The sequence below is a fragment of the Hyla sarda genome, chromosome 3 (genome assembly GCF_029499605.1).
Source record: "Hyla sarda isolate aHylSar1 chromosome 3, aHylSar1.hap1, whole genome shotgun sequence".
NCBI lineage: Eukaryota > Metazoa > Chordata > Amphibia > Anura > Hylidae > Hyla > Hyla sarda.
In genome coordinates, this window is record NC_079191.1 from 205,585,292 (window position 1) to 205,602,446 (window position 17,155).

The 17,155-nt window shown below is 40.5% G+C and overlaps 1 protein-coding gene across 2 annotated transcripts in view; it reads right to left on the reverse strand.

The window, feature by feature from the left end:
- Positions 1 to 17,155, reverse strand: part of IMPG1 (interphotoreceptor matrix proteoglycan 1) — a 489,363-nt gene that overhangs the window by 276,360 nt on the left and 195,848 nt on the right. For both annotated transcript variants that reach the window (XM_056565914.1, XM_056565915.1), the window contains 2 exons: positions 10,722 to 10,888; positions 6,697 to 6,725 (listed from right to left, as the gene is read on the reverse strand). In XM_056565914.1, coding sequence (XP_056421889.1) covers positions 6,697 to 6,725; positions 10,722 to 10,888 — 196 coding nt within the window. The remainder of the gene's footprint in view (positions 1 to 6,696; positions 6,726 to 10,721; positions 10,889 to 17,155) is intronic.

The window sequence follows — 17,155 nt, forward strand, 5'->3', positions numbered from 1 at the left end:
CTACTGTGAACATTAGGTGGATGAATTACTCCTACTTCAGACACCACTAGGGCTCTGTCCTGGGAACTCTACTCTTTTCCAGACAACTCATAGAATCCCATGGCTTTTAATACTTCTTTTATTCTAATGATGCTAAAATATACCACTCTGTCCCGAATGTTACCTCTCTTCTTTTTCTCCAATGTTCCAATGCTCATTATTTATCCCCCATCACAGTTGATGGCTACACCCTTTTCTCAGTCCCACAAGTCCTCAGCCTTGGGATAACTTTGTCATGTGTTTGATGCCACATCCAAACCCCTAGGACTTCCTGCCACCTTTACTTCAAATACATTTCTAAAGTCCGCTCTTAACTCAAAGGATATATATCTTGCCTAAAACAATTCCTCTTTCTGCCAGATAAGGGATAAGTGTTAGATCTCCTGCACGGGCCCTCTGCTCCCCCTCTGTAACAGGGCGTGCCGACCCCCGCACAAAGCCGACATGGAAACTGCATCCCTCATGTAATGTAATAAGTAGTGTTGAGCGGCATAGGCCATATTCGAATTCGCGATATTCGTCATATATTCGCTAAGTTCGCATTTTCGTAATATACAAAAAGTATCATAAGCGAAAATTTGCATATGCGAAAATTTGCATATGCAAATATTAGCACAAGCGAAAATTCGCATATGGGAAAATTAGCATATTCAAATTTTCGCATATGCGAAAATTCGTACGCCAGTCTCACACAGTAGTATTAGAGCCTTCTTTACACCACACAAGCTGGAAGCAGAGAGGGATGATCACTGTGATGTGTACTGTGAAAAAAAAATATTCTTAATTGCGAATATATAGTGCTATATTCACAAATATTCGCGAATAAAATTCACATTGCGAATATTCACGAGCAACACTAGTAATAAGGGCTGCAGTGACCATTTACGCCCCACAGGTGTCTGACAGACTTTTGGAACAGTGGTCCATGAAAATGAAAAATAAAATTTTTCATTTGCTCAGCCCACTGTTCCAAAAATCTGACAAACGCCAGTTGGGTGTAAATGTTCACTGCACCCCTTATTAAATTCTGTGAGGGATGTAGTTTCCAAAATGGGGTCACATGTGGGGGGGGGGTCCACTGTTCTGGCACCATAGGGGCTTCCTAAATGCGACATGCCCCCCAAAAACCATTTCAGAAAAATTTGCTTTCCAAAAGCCAAATGTGACTCCCTCTCTTCTGAGCCATGTAGTTCACCCGCGGAGCATTTTACGTCCTAACATGGGGTATGTTCATACTCAGAAGAGATGGGGTTACAAATTTTGGGAGGCATTTTCTCCTATTACCCCTTGTAAAAATGTAAAAATTGGGGAAAAAACTGCATTTTAGTGAAATTTTTTTTTCATTTACCCATCCGACTTTAACGAAAAGTTGGCAAACACCTGTGGGGTGTTAAAGGGGTACTCCAGTGAAAAACCTTTTTTTTTAAATCAACTGGTGCCAGAAAGTTAAACAGATTTGTAAATTACTTCTATTAAAAAATCTTAATCCTTCCTGCACTTATCAGCTGCCGAATACTACAGTGGAAATTATTTTCCATTTGAAACGCAGAGCTCTCTGCTGACATCATGAGCACATTGCTCTCTGCTGACATCTCTGTCCGTTCTAGAAACTGTCCAGAGTAAAAGGAAATCCCCATAGCAAACATATGCTGTTCCGGACAGTTCCTAAAATGGTCAGAGATGTCAGCAGAGAGCACTGTGCTCTTGATGTCAGCAGAGAGCTCTGTGTTTCAAAAATAAAAGAATTTCCGCTGTAGTATTCAGCAGCTAATAATTACTAGAAGAATTAAGATTTTTTCATAGAAGTAATTTACAAATCTGTTTAACTTTCTGGCACCAGTTGATTTAAAAAAAAAAAACGTTTTTCACCGGAGTACCGCTTTAAGGCTCAATGGACCCCTTCTTACGTGCCTTGAGGGGTGTAGTTTCCAAAATAGCATGCCAGTTTTTTTTTATAATGCTCTGGCACCATAGGGGCTTCCTTAATGAGACATGCCCCCAAAAACCATTTCAGCTAAATTCACTCTCCAAAATCCCATTGTCGCTTCCTTCCCTTCTGAGCCCTCTAGTGCACCCACAGAGCATTTTACATCCACATATGAGGTATTTCCTTACTCGAGAGAAATGGGGTTACAAATTTTGGGGGGATTTCTCTCCTTTTACCCCTTTTAAAATTTCCAAAAAATGGCTCTACAAGAACAGTGTAAAAAATGAAGATTTTGAATTTCCTCAGTTTGTGAGCTGGCAGCGCGGCGTGCTGGTCAAAGAGTTTTAAGGGGTTAAATCAGATACCCAGTTATTGTTAGCCACTAATAGGTTAAGTTGTAGGTTTCCTTTGTCAATTTGACAGAACTCAATAATAGGAATAATAGGAAATGATACTCAATATTGCTGAGCATGCTACAATTGAATAAAAATGTTTCAATAATATCAACCATGACCTCCTGTACATTATAGACCAATATACAATAAATCAATACAATATGTAATCACTGTGTTCCTAATAATTACATATGCCATCCATGTGTTTTGCAGCAAAGGTAAAACTACATTATAACCTTTAAAGCTTTGGTGACTGTCCCAATATTTTTTTAAAGGGTCTCAGTTATTACCTAATCAATCATATGGGAGGTGGTAAGTGACAGCACAAGAGGGAAGGAAAAAAACTAAAACGGAGATTGTGCATGCTTGGACACTGCCTTTATATAGTAATAAAATTATAACAATGTTATCCCTTTTTGGTAGACAGCATGGGTAGATACTATATGCGGTGACCGAATAACCTATGAGACTTCTGCTCCTGCCAATGACTTCACAGGTAACCCGCCTGCTGCTACACATGTATACTGCTGAGCATAGGAGCGCTCAGCAGGTGCAGTCAACCTAAAATGGTGAGGAGGACCTCTGGAACTCTGCGACACCTATTGCTACACCATTGGATTCTACACTAAACATCAGCTAAGCAGAAATGTATTTATAAAAACATAACCTATCATTTTGAAATCAGCCGTTGGCTGTCCGGTATCCTGAGAGTTAAAGTTTTGCAACACCTTTAGGGCCACAGTTTGAGACTAGAGACTTAGAATTTTAAAGGGGTGCTCCACTGGAAAAAATTTTTTTGTTTTTTAATCAACTGTTGCCTGAAAAGTTAAACAGATTTGTAAATTACTTTTATTTAAAAATCTTAACCCTTCCACTACTTATCAGCTGCTGTATGCTCCACAGGAAGTTATTTTCTTTTTGAATTTCCTTTCTGTCTGACTACAGTGCTCTCTGGTGACACTATCCATTATAACAGTGATGGAGAACCTATGGCACTCGTGCCACAGGTGGCACGCCAAGCCCCCTCTGTGGGCACGCGACCATAGTTCGCTATCAGCCTATTCGGGACATCCCTGTGTCCCGAAAGATCTTTTCAGGACACAAGGATGTCCCTGTCTACCTCTCTGTGGCTCTGCGTTAACTTTAAAAATGCAGGGGCCGCTGGGAGGTAGCGTATGCAGGGACGTCACTGACGTCCTGTTCGTGCGCCCATAGCAACAGCAGAGCGGTGCAGCGAGGAGGAGGACATGCGCGCACGCATGGTAAGTTACATGTATGTTGTACGTCATCTTCAGTGTTCCGACCACCACCAGACCGGAGGAGCGGTGGTCGGAACACTGAAATGGGGCAGTACACAGGCAGACAGCCTACAGCCATACACTGTATATGGCTGAAAGCTGTATGTCTGTGGGGAACTATACTGCACCTAATGTGGGGAACTACACTGCACCTAATGTGGGGAACTATGCTGCACCTAATGTGGGGAACTATACTGCACCTAATGTGGTGGAACTATACTACACCTAATGTGGGGGAACTATACTGCACCTAATGTGGGGAACTATACTGCACCTAATGTGGGGGAACTATACTGCACCTAATCTGAGGGACTATACTGCACCTAATGTGGGGAACTATGCTGCACCTAGTGTGGGGGAACTATACTGCACCTAAAGTGGGGGAACTATACTGTACCTAATGTGGGGAACTATACTGCCCCTAATATGGGAGAACTATACTGCACCTAATGTGGGGAACTATACTGCGCCTAATGTGAGGAACTATACTGCACCTAATGTGGGGCATTATACTGCACCTAATGTGGGGAACTATACTGCAACTAATGTGGGGAACTATACTCCAACTAATGTGGGGGAACTATACTGCACCTAATGTGGGGGAACTATACTGCACCTAATGTGGGGGAACTATACTGCACCTTATGTGGGGGGACTATACTGCACCTAATGTGGGGCAACTATACAGCACCTAATGTGGGGAACTAAACTGCACCTAATGTGGGGGAACTAAACTGCACCTAATGTGGGGTAACTAAACTGCACCTAATGTGGGGGAACTATACTACACCTAATGTGGGGGAACTATACTGCACCTAATGTGGGGGAACTATACAGCACCTAATGTGGGGAACTAAACTGCACCTAATGTGGGGGAACTAAACTGCACCTAATGTGGGGGAACTAAACTGCACCTAATGTGGGGGAACTATACTACACCTAATGTGGGGGAACTATACTGCACCTAATGTGGTGGGAACTGCAACCTAATGTGGGGGGACTTATACTGCCAACCCAATGTGGGGGAACTGTGCTGCCAATCTAATGTGGGGGAACTAAAACCTAATGTGGGGGAACTATACCTAATCAATTTAAAAAAAAAGTTTGGATCATTAAACCTCAGTATTCTGATTTAATTGCTGTGCTGGCACTTTGAGGGAAAAAAGTTGGCGTGCATTACGGTTTGGGCACTTGGGCTGTAAAATGTTCGCCATCACTGCATTATAGGAACTGTCCAGAGTAGAAGCAAATCCACATAGCAAACCTATCCTGCTCCAGACAGTTCCTGACAGGGACAGAGGTGTCAGCAGAGAGCACTGTGGTCAGAGAGCACTGAGGAGCATATAGCAGCTGATAAGTACTGGAAGGATTAATATTTTTAAATTTAAGTGATTTACAAATCTCTTTAACTTTCTGGCACCAGTTGATTAAAAAAAAAAAAAAAAATCCCATGGGAGTACCTCTTTAACCCCTTAAGGACTCAGCCCATTTTGGCCTTAAGGACTCAGACAATTTAATTTTTACGTTTTCATTTTTTCCTCCTCGCCTTCTAAAAATCATAACTCTTTTATATTTTCATCCACAGACTAGAATGAGGGCTTGTTTTTTGCGCGACCAGTTGTCCTTTGTAATGACATCACTCATTATATCATAAAATGTATGGCGCAACCAAAAAACACTATTTTTGTGGGGAAATTAAAACGAAAAACGCAATTTTGCTAATTTTGGAAGGTTTTGTTTTCACGCCGTACAATTTCTGGTAAAAATGACATGTGTTCTTTATTGTGAGGGTCAATACGATTAAAATGATACCCATTATTACATACTTTTATATTATTGTTGCGCTTAAAAAAAATCACAAACTTTTTAACCAAATTAGTACGTTTATAATCCCTTTATTTTGATGACCTATCACTTTTTTATTTTTCAGTATAAGTGGTGGTATTGGGGCTCATTTTATGCGCCATGATCTGTACTTTTTTTTGATACCACATTTGTATATAAAAAACTTTTAATACATTTTTTATAATTTTTTTTAAATAAAATGTATTAAAAAAGTAGGAATTTTGGACTTTTTAAAATTTTTTTCGTTGACGCCGTTCACCGTACGGGATCATTAACATTTTATTTTAATAGTTCGGACATTTACGCACGCGGCGATACCAAATATGTCTATAAAAAATGTTTTTTACGCTTTTTGGGGGTAAAATAGGAAAAAACGGACGTTTTACTTTTTTATTGGGGGAGGGGATTTTTCACTTTTTTTTTACTTTTACTTTTACATTTTTTTACATTTTTTTTTACACTTGAATAGTCCCCATAGGGGACTATTCATAGCAATACCATGATTGCTAATACTGATCTGTTCTATGTATAGGACAGAGAACAGATCAGTATTATCGGTCATCTCCTGCTCTGGTCTGCTCGATCACAGACCAGAGCAGGAGACGGCGGGAGCCGCACGGAGGAAGGTGAGGGGACCTCCGTGCGGCGTTATGAATGATCGGATCCCCGCAGCAGCGCTGCGGGCGATCCGATCGTTCATTTTAATCGCGAACTCCCGCAGATGCCGGGATCTGTATTGATCCCGGCACCTGAGGGGTTAATGGCGGACGCCCGCGAGATCGCGGGCGTCGGCCATTGCCGGCGGGTCCCTGGCTGCGATCAGCAGCCGGGATCAGCCGCGCATGACACGGGCATCGCTCCGATGCCCGCGGTTATGCTTAGGACGTAAATGTACGTCCTGGTGCGTTAAGTACCACCTCACCAGGACGTACATTTACGTCCTGCGTCCTTAAGGGGTTAAAGCTTTGGCTCTTCGGGGGATGCGGTGGATAAAGACTGTGCATCATCTAAATTCACTGAGTGAATGGGAACAACTCTTGTCACTACCAACCCACAACATTCTGACATCTATGGCCACATGCTTTTATTGAACTATTCTTTTAATCAATTCTAAATTCGATTAGTTTCTTGCAGTATTTATCAATTGTATAGTAATCAGCTGTTAGGTATCTTAGTTGTGCCGATTACTTACTTTTCAGGGATTTTCTTCTCTTTAACTCTCTAGACAAGAAGAAAATATATGTTAGTCTTCATTTTACCGAAATTCTTACCAAACCACACCACTTGATGACAGGAAGTAGGAGTGTTTGCGCTAGACATGAATTTTACCTTTAAACATTGGAATAACCTTTTATTGTGCTTACTTTGGAAATGATAGAATTTTGTTTACTTAAACTAAGCAAATTCCTGCTGGTAATGTTGTGGATTACAGGTTGCTGCCTGAAATATTACACAACATTCTCATTTGAAGAATAACGTATCCATGCAGTAAAAATATTATTACAGAGCTGTAAAGTGGTCAGCATTTTCCCCGCTGTGCTTTAAGAACTTTCCCTTTTTGCATTTATGTGCAATTATTCATTGTAATACTTAAAGTGGATTGTTTTTCCTGAAAAGGTCCAGCATTAATAATATGTATGTGATGGATGAAAATGGTGTACTTTCTACTAAGCTGAAAAGAGTATAATTTCACTCAGCAGATGTTTACAATAATAACTGAAAAAGGGAAAAATCTGTAGCGTAAAGGCAGTATGCTCTTGTCGCTTGTCAAATAAATAAGGGGTACTCCACCGGAAAACATCTTATCCTCTATCCAAAGGATAGGGGATAAGGTGTCTGATCATGGGGGTCTCGCCACGGGGGTTATCTCATGAACAGTAGCCGTGTTTGTGACGCCATGCCACGCTCCCTCCCTTCATGTCTGTGGGAGGGGGTGTGATAGCTAGTACACCTCCTCCCATAGACATGAATGGAGGGGGCATGGTGGCTGTAGTTGCCAGTCATCTGGCATAGAGTGGAGTTCGCTCCATGCACCAGATGACAGGGGTGCTCCAGCGGCGATCACGGGGGTCCCCAGCGATTAGACATTTTATCCCTTGGATAGGGGATAAGATGTTTTCTGGCAGAGTACCCTTTTAAGAACATGTGCCCTAGTGTGTTGTGTAAGTCATCAAAGGTAGGCTTCGATCCTCAATGGGTAGAAATGTTTGGACATTTCATATACACAATGGGGGACATTTATCATTGTAGGTGTAGGTGAAGCTTTTTTTCACACCTTTTTTATGTGTGCTGATAATGTGTAGGTGTACCAAATTTATTAAATGAATACATTTTGTGCAGATACATATTTCCTGGAATTTCTCTGGTCTATTCATTGTGGAAAATAGAAGAAGCGCACGGCTGTGCACGAAAACGGCTGTTAGCTTCTGAGCACCCTCATCCATTCGTCTCCCAGCACAACGGATAATCCGGAACACTGATTCCCACTAAACCGGTGAGTGCAAGTGATTTTTCTTTTCAGTCTATGCACAATTGTATTAGCAATCTGACCCACTTAGCACCCCGCAGGGAAATAAAAATGTAGCAGCTACGGCCACTGACACCACATCTAACGCTCCAACATCCAGCAATACATTAACATAAGGAAATAAAAGCAGTGCCCTCCAGATGTTCTACAAATCTATATATATATATATATATATATATATATATATATATATATATTTACTGTATATATGGTAATTTGAAGAGGTTCGCAGGGGGTTCCACAGAGCTGTATTGTGTTCCCTTTGAAAATCCTTTTTATAGAGGTGTAAAAACCTTCTTATGTAAATGACCTCTGATCATACAGTATGCACAGAAGAGAATTATTATCAGTGACAAGCTACAATAACTGCATGGACATAAACAATCGAGAGATGTCAATGTGAAGTATCCTGCTACGCACAATAATTGGATACATACGGTACATACTGGAGTATTTATGAGTCATTGTTTGCTGCTGTGTTTACAAAAAAGTCACAATCTCACTGTCACTAAAGATGTGTTCAAAGATGATTAGTAAATCTACTGTATATTCACATGGTTAATTTTGCTCAACGCTATGCAATGCTATGCATAAACTAAACAAAATATCAAAGGACACCAAATCACTTTATGGATAAAAAAAAAAAATATATAACTTTAGCTTCATAGCCAAAAATGGTTGCAGTTATTGTTCTTCCTAGTATTAATGAGGTATTAGGGAGAAAACCAAAACAATTTAGGCCGATGCTACATAAGGAGCCTGGAGGACAGCATAGAGTAAAGTATCTCAGAGTGGCTTGGTTTCAGGTCACCTGCATTCCTTCCAAAATATTACAGGATATGTAGAAATAGCAACCGGAAGGGGCGTAAACTGAAGCTCCTATGCCAAAACTGTTTCAGAGTCCTCCACCTACCATGTGCCATATACAATTCTTTGGAGAATGGGTAGATAAAGATGGGGAATTGTGTAGAGTGCTCCTGCTGTCAAAGGACGGACTCAAAACGGCACGGTAGCACAGGACAATTTATTGAAATGTTTTTAAAGGACAACACATTTCGGCTCACATGCGCCTTCATCAGGTCCACAAGAGAATACTAGCAATGCGTCCTGAAGTGCCGGCTGTGCTGGAGTGGCTATCCCACTCCAGCACAGCTGGCACTTCAGGAAGCATTGCTAGTATTCTCTTGTGGACCTGAAGAAGGCGCATGTGAGCACTGAAACGCGTTGTCCTGTAAAAACCTTTCAATAAATTGTCCTGTGCTACAGTGGCATTTTGAGTCCGTCCTTTGACAGCAGGAGCGCTCTACACAATTCCCCATCTTTATCTACCCATTCTCCGTCTATCATTCCGTACCCTAAGGGACACGGATAGGGGAGATAGAGCTGCACACTGCATCCACTCATCTCTACCCACACCTCCCAACAGTGTTGGACTTACACTGTTGCATCCCCTCAGCAGGTCGGTACAGCACATTAGGTGAGGTGGTGGGTCCCCCCCCCCATTCATTTCCTCACAAACAGCATACGAGAGAGCGCCCCGCTGTTATTTCTTTTCTTCTGTCATATACAATTTGTGTGTCCTCTAATGTGAATTAGGGGTCTGTGGGCTCCAAGGTAACATGGCCTCAGCTACAATTGCTTCCTTTGCACCTGTTATAGCTACACACCAAGCAACCAGTTGTGTGACTTAAGTTTGGCTAAACTCTAACGTTAGACACAGTCCATAGATAACAGCGATTCTGTGTCTTGAAAAAAGGTATACTCTTATTTCCTATTACCAAAGAACCTCTTAGTATTATCACTACTATACTAACAGTAGAAAAGGAGGAACAGTGCATAGTAGTCTCTGTGCCATTCCCTATCTCATTCACAACCATTAATCATAATTTTCTATTATCTGGAGAACCTTCTTAAGTAGTTTCTTAAATGAACAATCCCCATGTGTACTTTATCTATTCCTCTCTCAGTAGTAAATGGATTAAATAAAAAAGATTTGTCGGTATTATCTCCTGAAGCATGAATGCTGGTTAAGTGATTGTTGACAAACATTGTTTTCACATTTTCTGTAAAATTAAATTCTGAAATTGTCTCAGTCGTAATGCAAAATGAAAAATCCCCATTGGCTGTAGCTTTTAGCCCTTTTAGAACTCTGCCCATAGGCTTCTAAGCTTGAGTGGACATTGTTCTATAATCCGAACTTCTCACTCCCGTCTCCAAGACTTCACTCGTGCTGCACCGGTTCTCTGGAATGATATCCCTCAATCCCTCAGACTCAACAACAACATCCATAGTTTCAAACGTGGCCTAAAAACACATCTCTTCAGACAGGCCTATACTATTCTTTAATTGGCCTCAAAATATCCTCAATATATCCCCACACCTCTTGTTTGAATAGTTATTGTGTAATTTTATGTCTGATACTTGTCTTTGTACCCCATAATTGTAAGCGCTGTGGAATCTGTAGGCGCTATATAAATAAAATAAAATAAATAATAAATAAATAAATAAATTGTTTATTTTTTACACCATCTTATTTGCTTTCATTTACAAAAGAATGTTGGATGAAATAGAATGCAATAGAGTGGCACTATATCCTTTGCCCTACAAATACAACATGAAAATGCTTAACAGGGGCTTCTAGGCTCCAACAATGTAAATCCACCCAGTGATAATTGCTACATGTACTATACCTGTTGAATAATATCCAGATGTTCTTGAGAATTGCTAAAGTTCTTTCCAATGTCAGATATGCAAAAGGATTCTTGTTGACATGCATCAACCCAGGTCTGGTATTCTTTAGTTTGAGGAATTCGATCCATGAAGATTCGAAAAGCTTCCCATACTGCTTCCTGGCAGACTAAAATAAAAAAAAGCACTGTTATGGCTTTATATCACAATTTATTATTATCTTAGTTAGGAAGCATAAACAGACATATCCGCACTCATCACTGGGTTCAGCACAAGACGTTCCTACGTGGAGACGGCCACGGGATCAGAGCGACGGCATAGTTTTGTGCGCTCAGAGGCGATAACCGGCTATTTCGCGCACTTGCGCTTCATCCGGCCTCATGAGGCCGGATGAAGCGCAAGTGCGCGAAATAGCCGGTTATCGCCTCTGAGCGCACAAAACAATGGTGTCGCTCTGATCCCGTGGTCATCTCCATGTAGGATCGTCTCGTGCCGAACCCGGTGGTGAGTGCGGATATGTCTGTTTATGCTTCCTACCTATGATATTGCTAGCTATCCTTTCCATTTATCCTAGCACCACTACCCGGCCAGAGTCTGTTTGATTGGCTCAGCTGTGCTTTTCTACCTTGCTAGATACTTTGTTCCTTTGACTCGGTGTTATCGTTTGGCGGCGTCCACATTTTCTCTACCTACACGTATGTATTATTATTATTATTATGCGTATTAAGGTTAAAGAAATCTGACAAGTAAATAAAGCAGGAATTTCAATATAAGTGGACTTTCCATGATTGAACCTATAGCAGCTGGTATGGAACATTTCATATGAGTAAACCGATTCAGATTCTTTTGATCAGACTGACCCGCACCCTGAGGAGAACTGTTGATGAGGAATAAGTCCTAAAGCTTATACAACCATAATAAAGCAGCTGTAGAATGGGCTGCCAGATGCATCTTTAAGATGTACACCCAATAGTGCACTGTTCCTTGGGGGTGAAACCATGGGGCAACATTTTTGAAGATAAAGACTACATTCTACAGTTTTGCCACTTCAGAAGGGCAATGGTAACATTGTATGTGTAAATACCTTAAAGGGGTATTCCAGGAAAAAAACTTTTTTTTTTATATATCAACTGGCTCCAGAAAGTTAAACACATTTGTAAATTACTTCTATTAAAAAAATCTTAACCCTTTCAATAATTATCAGCTGCTGAAGTTGAGTTGTTTTCTGTCTGGCAACAGTGCTTTCTGCTGACATCTCTGCTTGTCTTGGGAACTGCACAGAACAGAAGAGGTTTGCTATGGGGATTTGCTTCTAAACTGGGAGGTTTCCGAGACACGTGTCATCAGAGAGCACTTAGACAGAAAAGAACAACTCAACTTCAGCAGCTCATAAGTACTGAAATGATTAAGATTTTTTAATAGAAGTCATTTACAAATCTGTTTAACTTTCTGGAGCCAGTTAATATATATATATATATATATATATATATATATATATATATATATATACATAAAAGTTTTTTTCCTGGATAACCCCTTTAACAGGGGTTATTACATTTTTTGGGGAATTTAACAACAGCATAATTGCTATTATGTGCCTGACTTCTGGCTCAATTTACACTAAAACAAGCACCTGGTGTACATGCCTTGCAACCCACATTTGTTATGTATGTATAGATATTTTTTGCACTTCTGTTAATGAGGCATGTCTTAGCGCAAAAGGGTGGGTTGATAAACTTGGTGCATCTGTAAGGTGGTTTACATAAACACCAAGTTTATCAAACAACCTTTATCAAACAACCTATGCCACTCTTTATTTCTAGACTGCCTTGTCTAATTTTGCAATACTGTCTAAATATTATACAGTGTTAGTAAATCTGACTCAAGCTGGTTTTACACAGGAGTATTATGAATGCGTTTTGTCGTCTGTATGACTCTGTTCTTAAAGGGGGTTTCTGGAGAAACATAAAACTTCCTTTACTTTCCCCCTCTTACATTTACACAATATGGTGTTGCAGTCTTCCCCTGAGATCTGTGATTGACTGAGCAGGGATCAGGAAATAATTGGAAGCTGCCAGAATGGGAGCAGAGCTGGACCAGAAAATGTGACAGTGGGTGTAGCGGACCAAGAGGGAGGTAAGTATGCAATATTTCATTTTTGGGAAGAGAGGAAGGAAATAACATTCTTTTAATGTGTATTTGTTCTACAGACTTACTTCAGCTGTATATAATGCAATTCAACAAAATAAGTCCTAGAGTATTAAAGTTGTTATAAGTAAGCACTTTCAACACTCTTGTTTGGTTTCATAGACATTAAAGTAGTGTTCCCATTGTGTCCTTGAATGAATGGAACATATTGCTTGCACATTGCTAGCTATCCGTTCATTTCCTATGGGATGTCCGAACATTGCTCAGCTCAGCTGTGAATGGGGATAACTATGGGAGATGGGGATATTCCTTTAGGGCCTCTTCACACTACAGAATTTCTGTGCTGAATTTCCATGAGGAAATTGTGTGCAGATTCTGATTCTGATCTCAATGGGATTCTGCTGCTTAGTTTACACTATGGAAATTTTTATTGGGGAACTTCTGGCACAGAATTGGATTCTGCCAGAAGATTGAACATGTTTAAAGGGGTATTCGAGGGAAAAAGCTTTTTTTTTTTTTTTTATATCCACTGGCTCCAAAAAGTTAAACAGATTTGTAAATTACTTCTATAAAAAAATCTTAATCCTTCCAATAATTATCAGCTGCTGAAGTTGAGTTGTTCTTTTCTGTCTGGCAACAGTGCTCTCTGCTGACATCTCTGCTTGTCTCAGGAACTGCACAGAGTAGAAGAGGTTTGTTATGTGGATTTTCTTTTACTCTGGACAGTTCCCGAGACAGGTATCATCAGAGAGCACTTAGACAGAAAAGAACAACTCAACTTCAGCAGCTCATAAGTACTGAAAGGATTACGATTTTTTAATGGAAGTAATTTACAAATCCATTTAACTTTCTGGAGCCAGTTGATATATATAAAAAAAGTTTTTTTCCTGGAATACCCCTTTAATACTCTGTTGAAATCTGCACCAGAGTGAATAGGATGACGCGGCATATTGTGGATTCTGGAGAAGGCTGACACTTTTTTTTTTTAAAGGGGTTCTCCGGTGTTTAAACATCTTATCCCCTATCCAAAGGATAGGGAATGAGATGCCTGATCGCGGGAGTCCCGCCGCTGGGGAGCCCCGGGATCATGCACGCGGCACCCCGTTTGTAATCAGTCCCCGGAGTGTGTTCGCTCTGGGAGTGATTACCGGCGACCACAGGGCGGCGTGTGACGTCACGCCTGTGCCGGCGTGTGACGTCACGCTCCGCCCCTCAATGCAAGCCTACGGGAGGGGGAGTGATAGCTATCACACACCGCCCACCCTGTAGTCACCGACTGATTACAAACGGGGTGCCGTGTGCAAGATCACGGGGCTCCCCAGCGGCGGGACTCCCGCAGTCAGGCATCTTATCCCCTATCCTTTGGATAGGGGATAAGATGTTTAAGCACCGGAGAACCCCTTTAAATATGGAAGAAGAAATCAAAGCAACTTTCAGACAAGAATTGAGAGTCAGAATAGTCCTGAGGTAATTAAAAAAACACAGTTCTGGTTATTCTCATTTATTTGAGAGAGAACTTTAACTCGGATAAGTAAGAATTCTACAATAAAAAGTTAAAAAGCTATTTTCTTAAAATTATATTATATCTCACAATCTTATTATTTTTTACTTGGATCCATACTGGGAAAACCACAAGTGGATTATTAGTGAAGAAAAATAATTTTTTTTTTCTGCTTTAACAATTTTTCCTGTCTGTTTGTATAAAGTATAGTTGCAATAGATAGTTGCTATGTATCAATACAAAATACATTCATGTCTCAAAGGCCTATTTGATGCAACTGCAATGGTTATGAAATGAATACATTATACACTGCATCATTAAAGGGATACTGTAGGAATAAAAGTAAAACATTCCAATGATACTGGAGGGAGTCTTTAAGAATCTAAAAGCAATGATTTCTTGTCTGCTCTATTTGTTTATTCCAGTTGCTTCTTAGTGATGGACAATGTGGCCCTTGAGAGTTAATTCTAGATCTCCACATTCAGCAGTATCACTCCAGTGCTGGTAATGTGTATTAATATGTGGTGCCGTCACTTCTGCTTCCAGCTATTGAAGAGTAGAAGATGGCTGGAGACAGTACAGGAAGGTGGATTATAAGTAACATATTTAATAATTCATTACTGTGTAAGACAGGGGGCGGGGGGATCAGCAGGGGACGTGTTGTTTTTCTATATAGAATGATCTCTCGAGTACACTGGCGATAAAGGTACGGACCAGTTTATAATTAAGAAATCAAGTGCAACTAACCCTTCCAAATTGTCTCAGTCTTCAAACACGTTGTCATTCTATTCAAAACAAATTGAACTTTATCAATGTGATCAACAATACAGTTCTCCCATAACAAAGGCTTGACAAGTTTCAGCTCACTTTCTCAACTTAAAACTGAAACAATTGTCAAGAAAGAGAGATTTGGACGTCATGACTTCCCGTTTTCAGTTCAGTACACAGAACAAAGCTAAATTGTAAGCTATCAGCTCAAACTATAAACAATCCCAGTCATATCAAGAACTGAAAGGGTCCATTTGCCTTCAGAAAATAAAGCCTATACATGTCATTGTGCACATTTTTTTTAATTTACTTTATGTATTTATTTCTTGTGGTTTTCCCAAGAAGATTAATAAAAAAAAATGGTCAGCATATACTAAACAACAGTTCTAAAATGTAGGTGCATGCTGCCATGACTGCAACAAAATGTACATACACAAAAACTACAGCAGCACACTACAAACACAGATATATGTGTATAATATGAAACATGTGAATTGCATTTGTGCTATAGGAAAAATTAGTGCACTATTTGATCAAATATAATAATAAGGGGACCTCATCAGGATGAACCTTATTATGTGTAGGGTCCATCTTAATGAGGTCACCTTACCATGGAAGATGGTACAATATTTGATCTAAGAACTTTTTTTTTTTATAGCAGTAATGCTATGATAATTGATTTATATTATACATATACCTTAGCTGACAAATTTGGGCCATTTCTGCAAAAGTGTTCAGTCCATCCATGTTCCTAGAATGGCATGTGAGCACAGGCCTCTTTAGCTCACCCTACAGTATTTTTCTGTTACCCTTGGGTTTTTCCTTTAAGGGGTACTCTGCCCCTAGACATCTTATCCCCTATCCAAAGGATAGGACATAAGATGTCTGATCGTGGGGGTCCCCAGGCACCTCGGACATCTGATGCACAGAGCGAACTTCACTCCGTGCTGGATGACTGGCGATGCGGGACGGAGGCTCATGATGCCACGGTCATGCCCCCTCAATGCAAATCTATGGGAGGGGGCGTGCCGGCCGTCGTGCCCCCTCCCATAGACTTGCATTGAGGGGGCTTGGCCATGACATCACGAGCAGGGCGCAGCCGTGACGTCAAGAGTCTCCGGTGCTGCAGCTGATGCTCTAAACACCGCCGGGTGCAACACCGGGTGCAGCAGGGAGATCAGACATAGGATAGGGGATAAGATGTCTAGGGGTGGAGTACCACTTTAACTTCTTCAGGATTGTATGTTGTGCTCTTAATATCATTTTAAGTAGATGCCCCCTCCTAGGGAGAATAGCAAAGGTCCTGAATTTTCAATTTTTTGTTTCTTTTATCATGGATTGATATACACCCAGATTTGTAGCAAATGTAGCAATTTCCAGCTTTAAGGCTTATTTACACGAGCGGATTTTGCTACGTATATTAGTGTGGATTTTGCTGCAGATTTCCACCTGCTTATATTATACAGCTTTTTTTTCTGCTGCTTATTTTTTGCTGGTAATTCAATGATAAAATAAGTAGCAGAAAATAAAAAACAGCAGATCAGCTGCGGAAAATCCGCACAAAAATCTGCTCTTCTGAATGAGACCAATGAATTTTCTGAAAGTTGTTTACTACCAGGCATAGTTGGGACTAATGTTCTTAGAGAAGAACAGACATGTTATGCTGGGTTGACAAATATCAGGCGTCCGGCATAGTTTCCTTCCAGCGTGTTAGAACAGACTAGGCCAAAGCGAATTCCACAAAAATATGACTTCGACAAAACCGGAAATTTGGACCAGAATATCACTTATTGCTGTGAATAATAAATTGGAACCCCATGATGTCTTTAGTGTTAAAAAAAAAAAAAGGCCATAATACACCCAGTTCACCAAGCCTAGATAATTTTTTGTTTAAGGAAAAATTCTAAGTTTAAATAACTCCAAATTCAAGTTGATATGTGCATTAACATACGCTCTAAGGTGAGCGCTAGACATTCGCTAGACTTTCCCCACAGTACATAAGTACTAAGGCTGAAACAC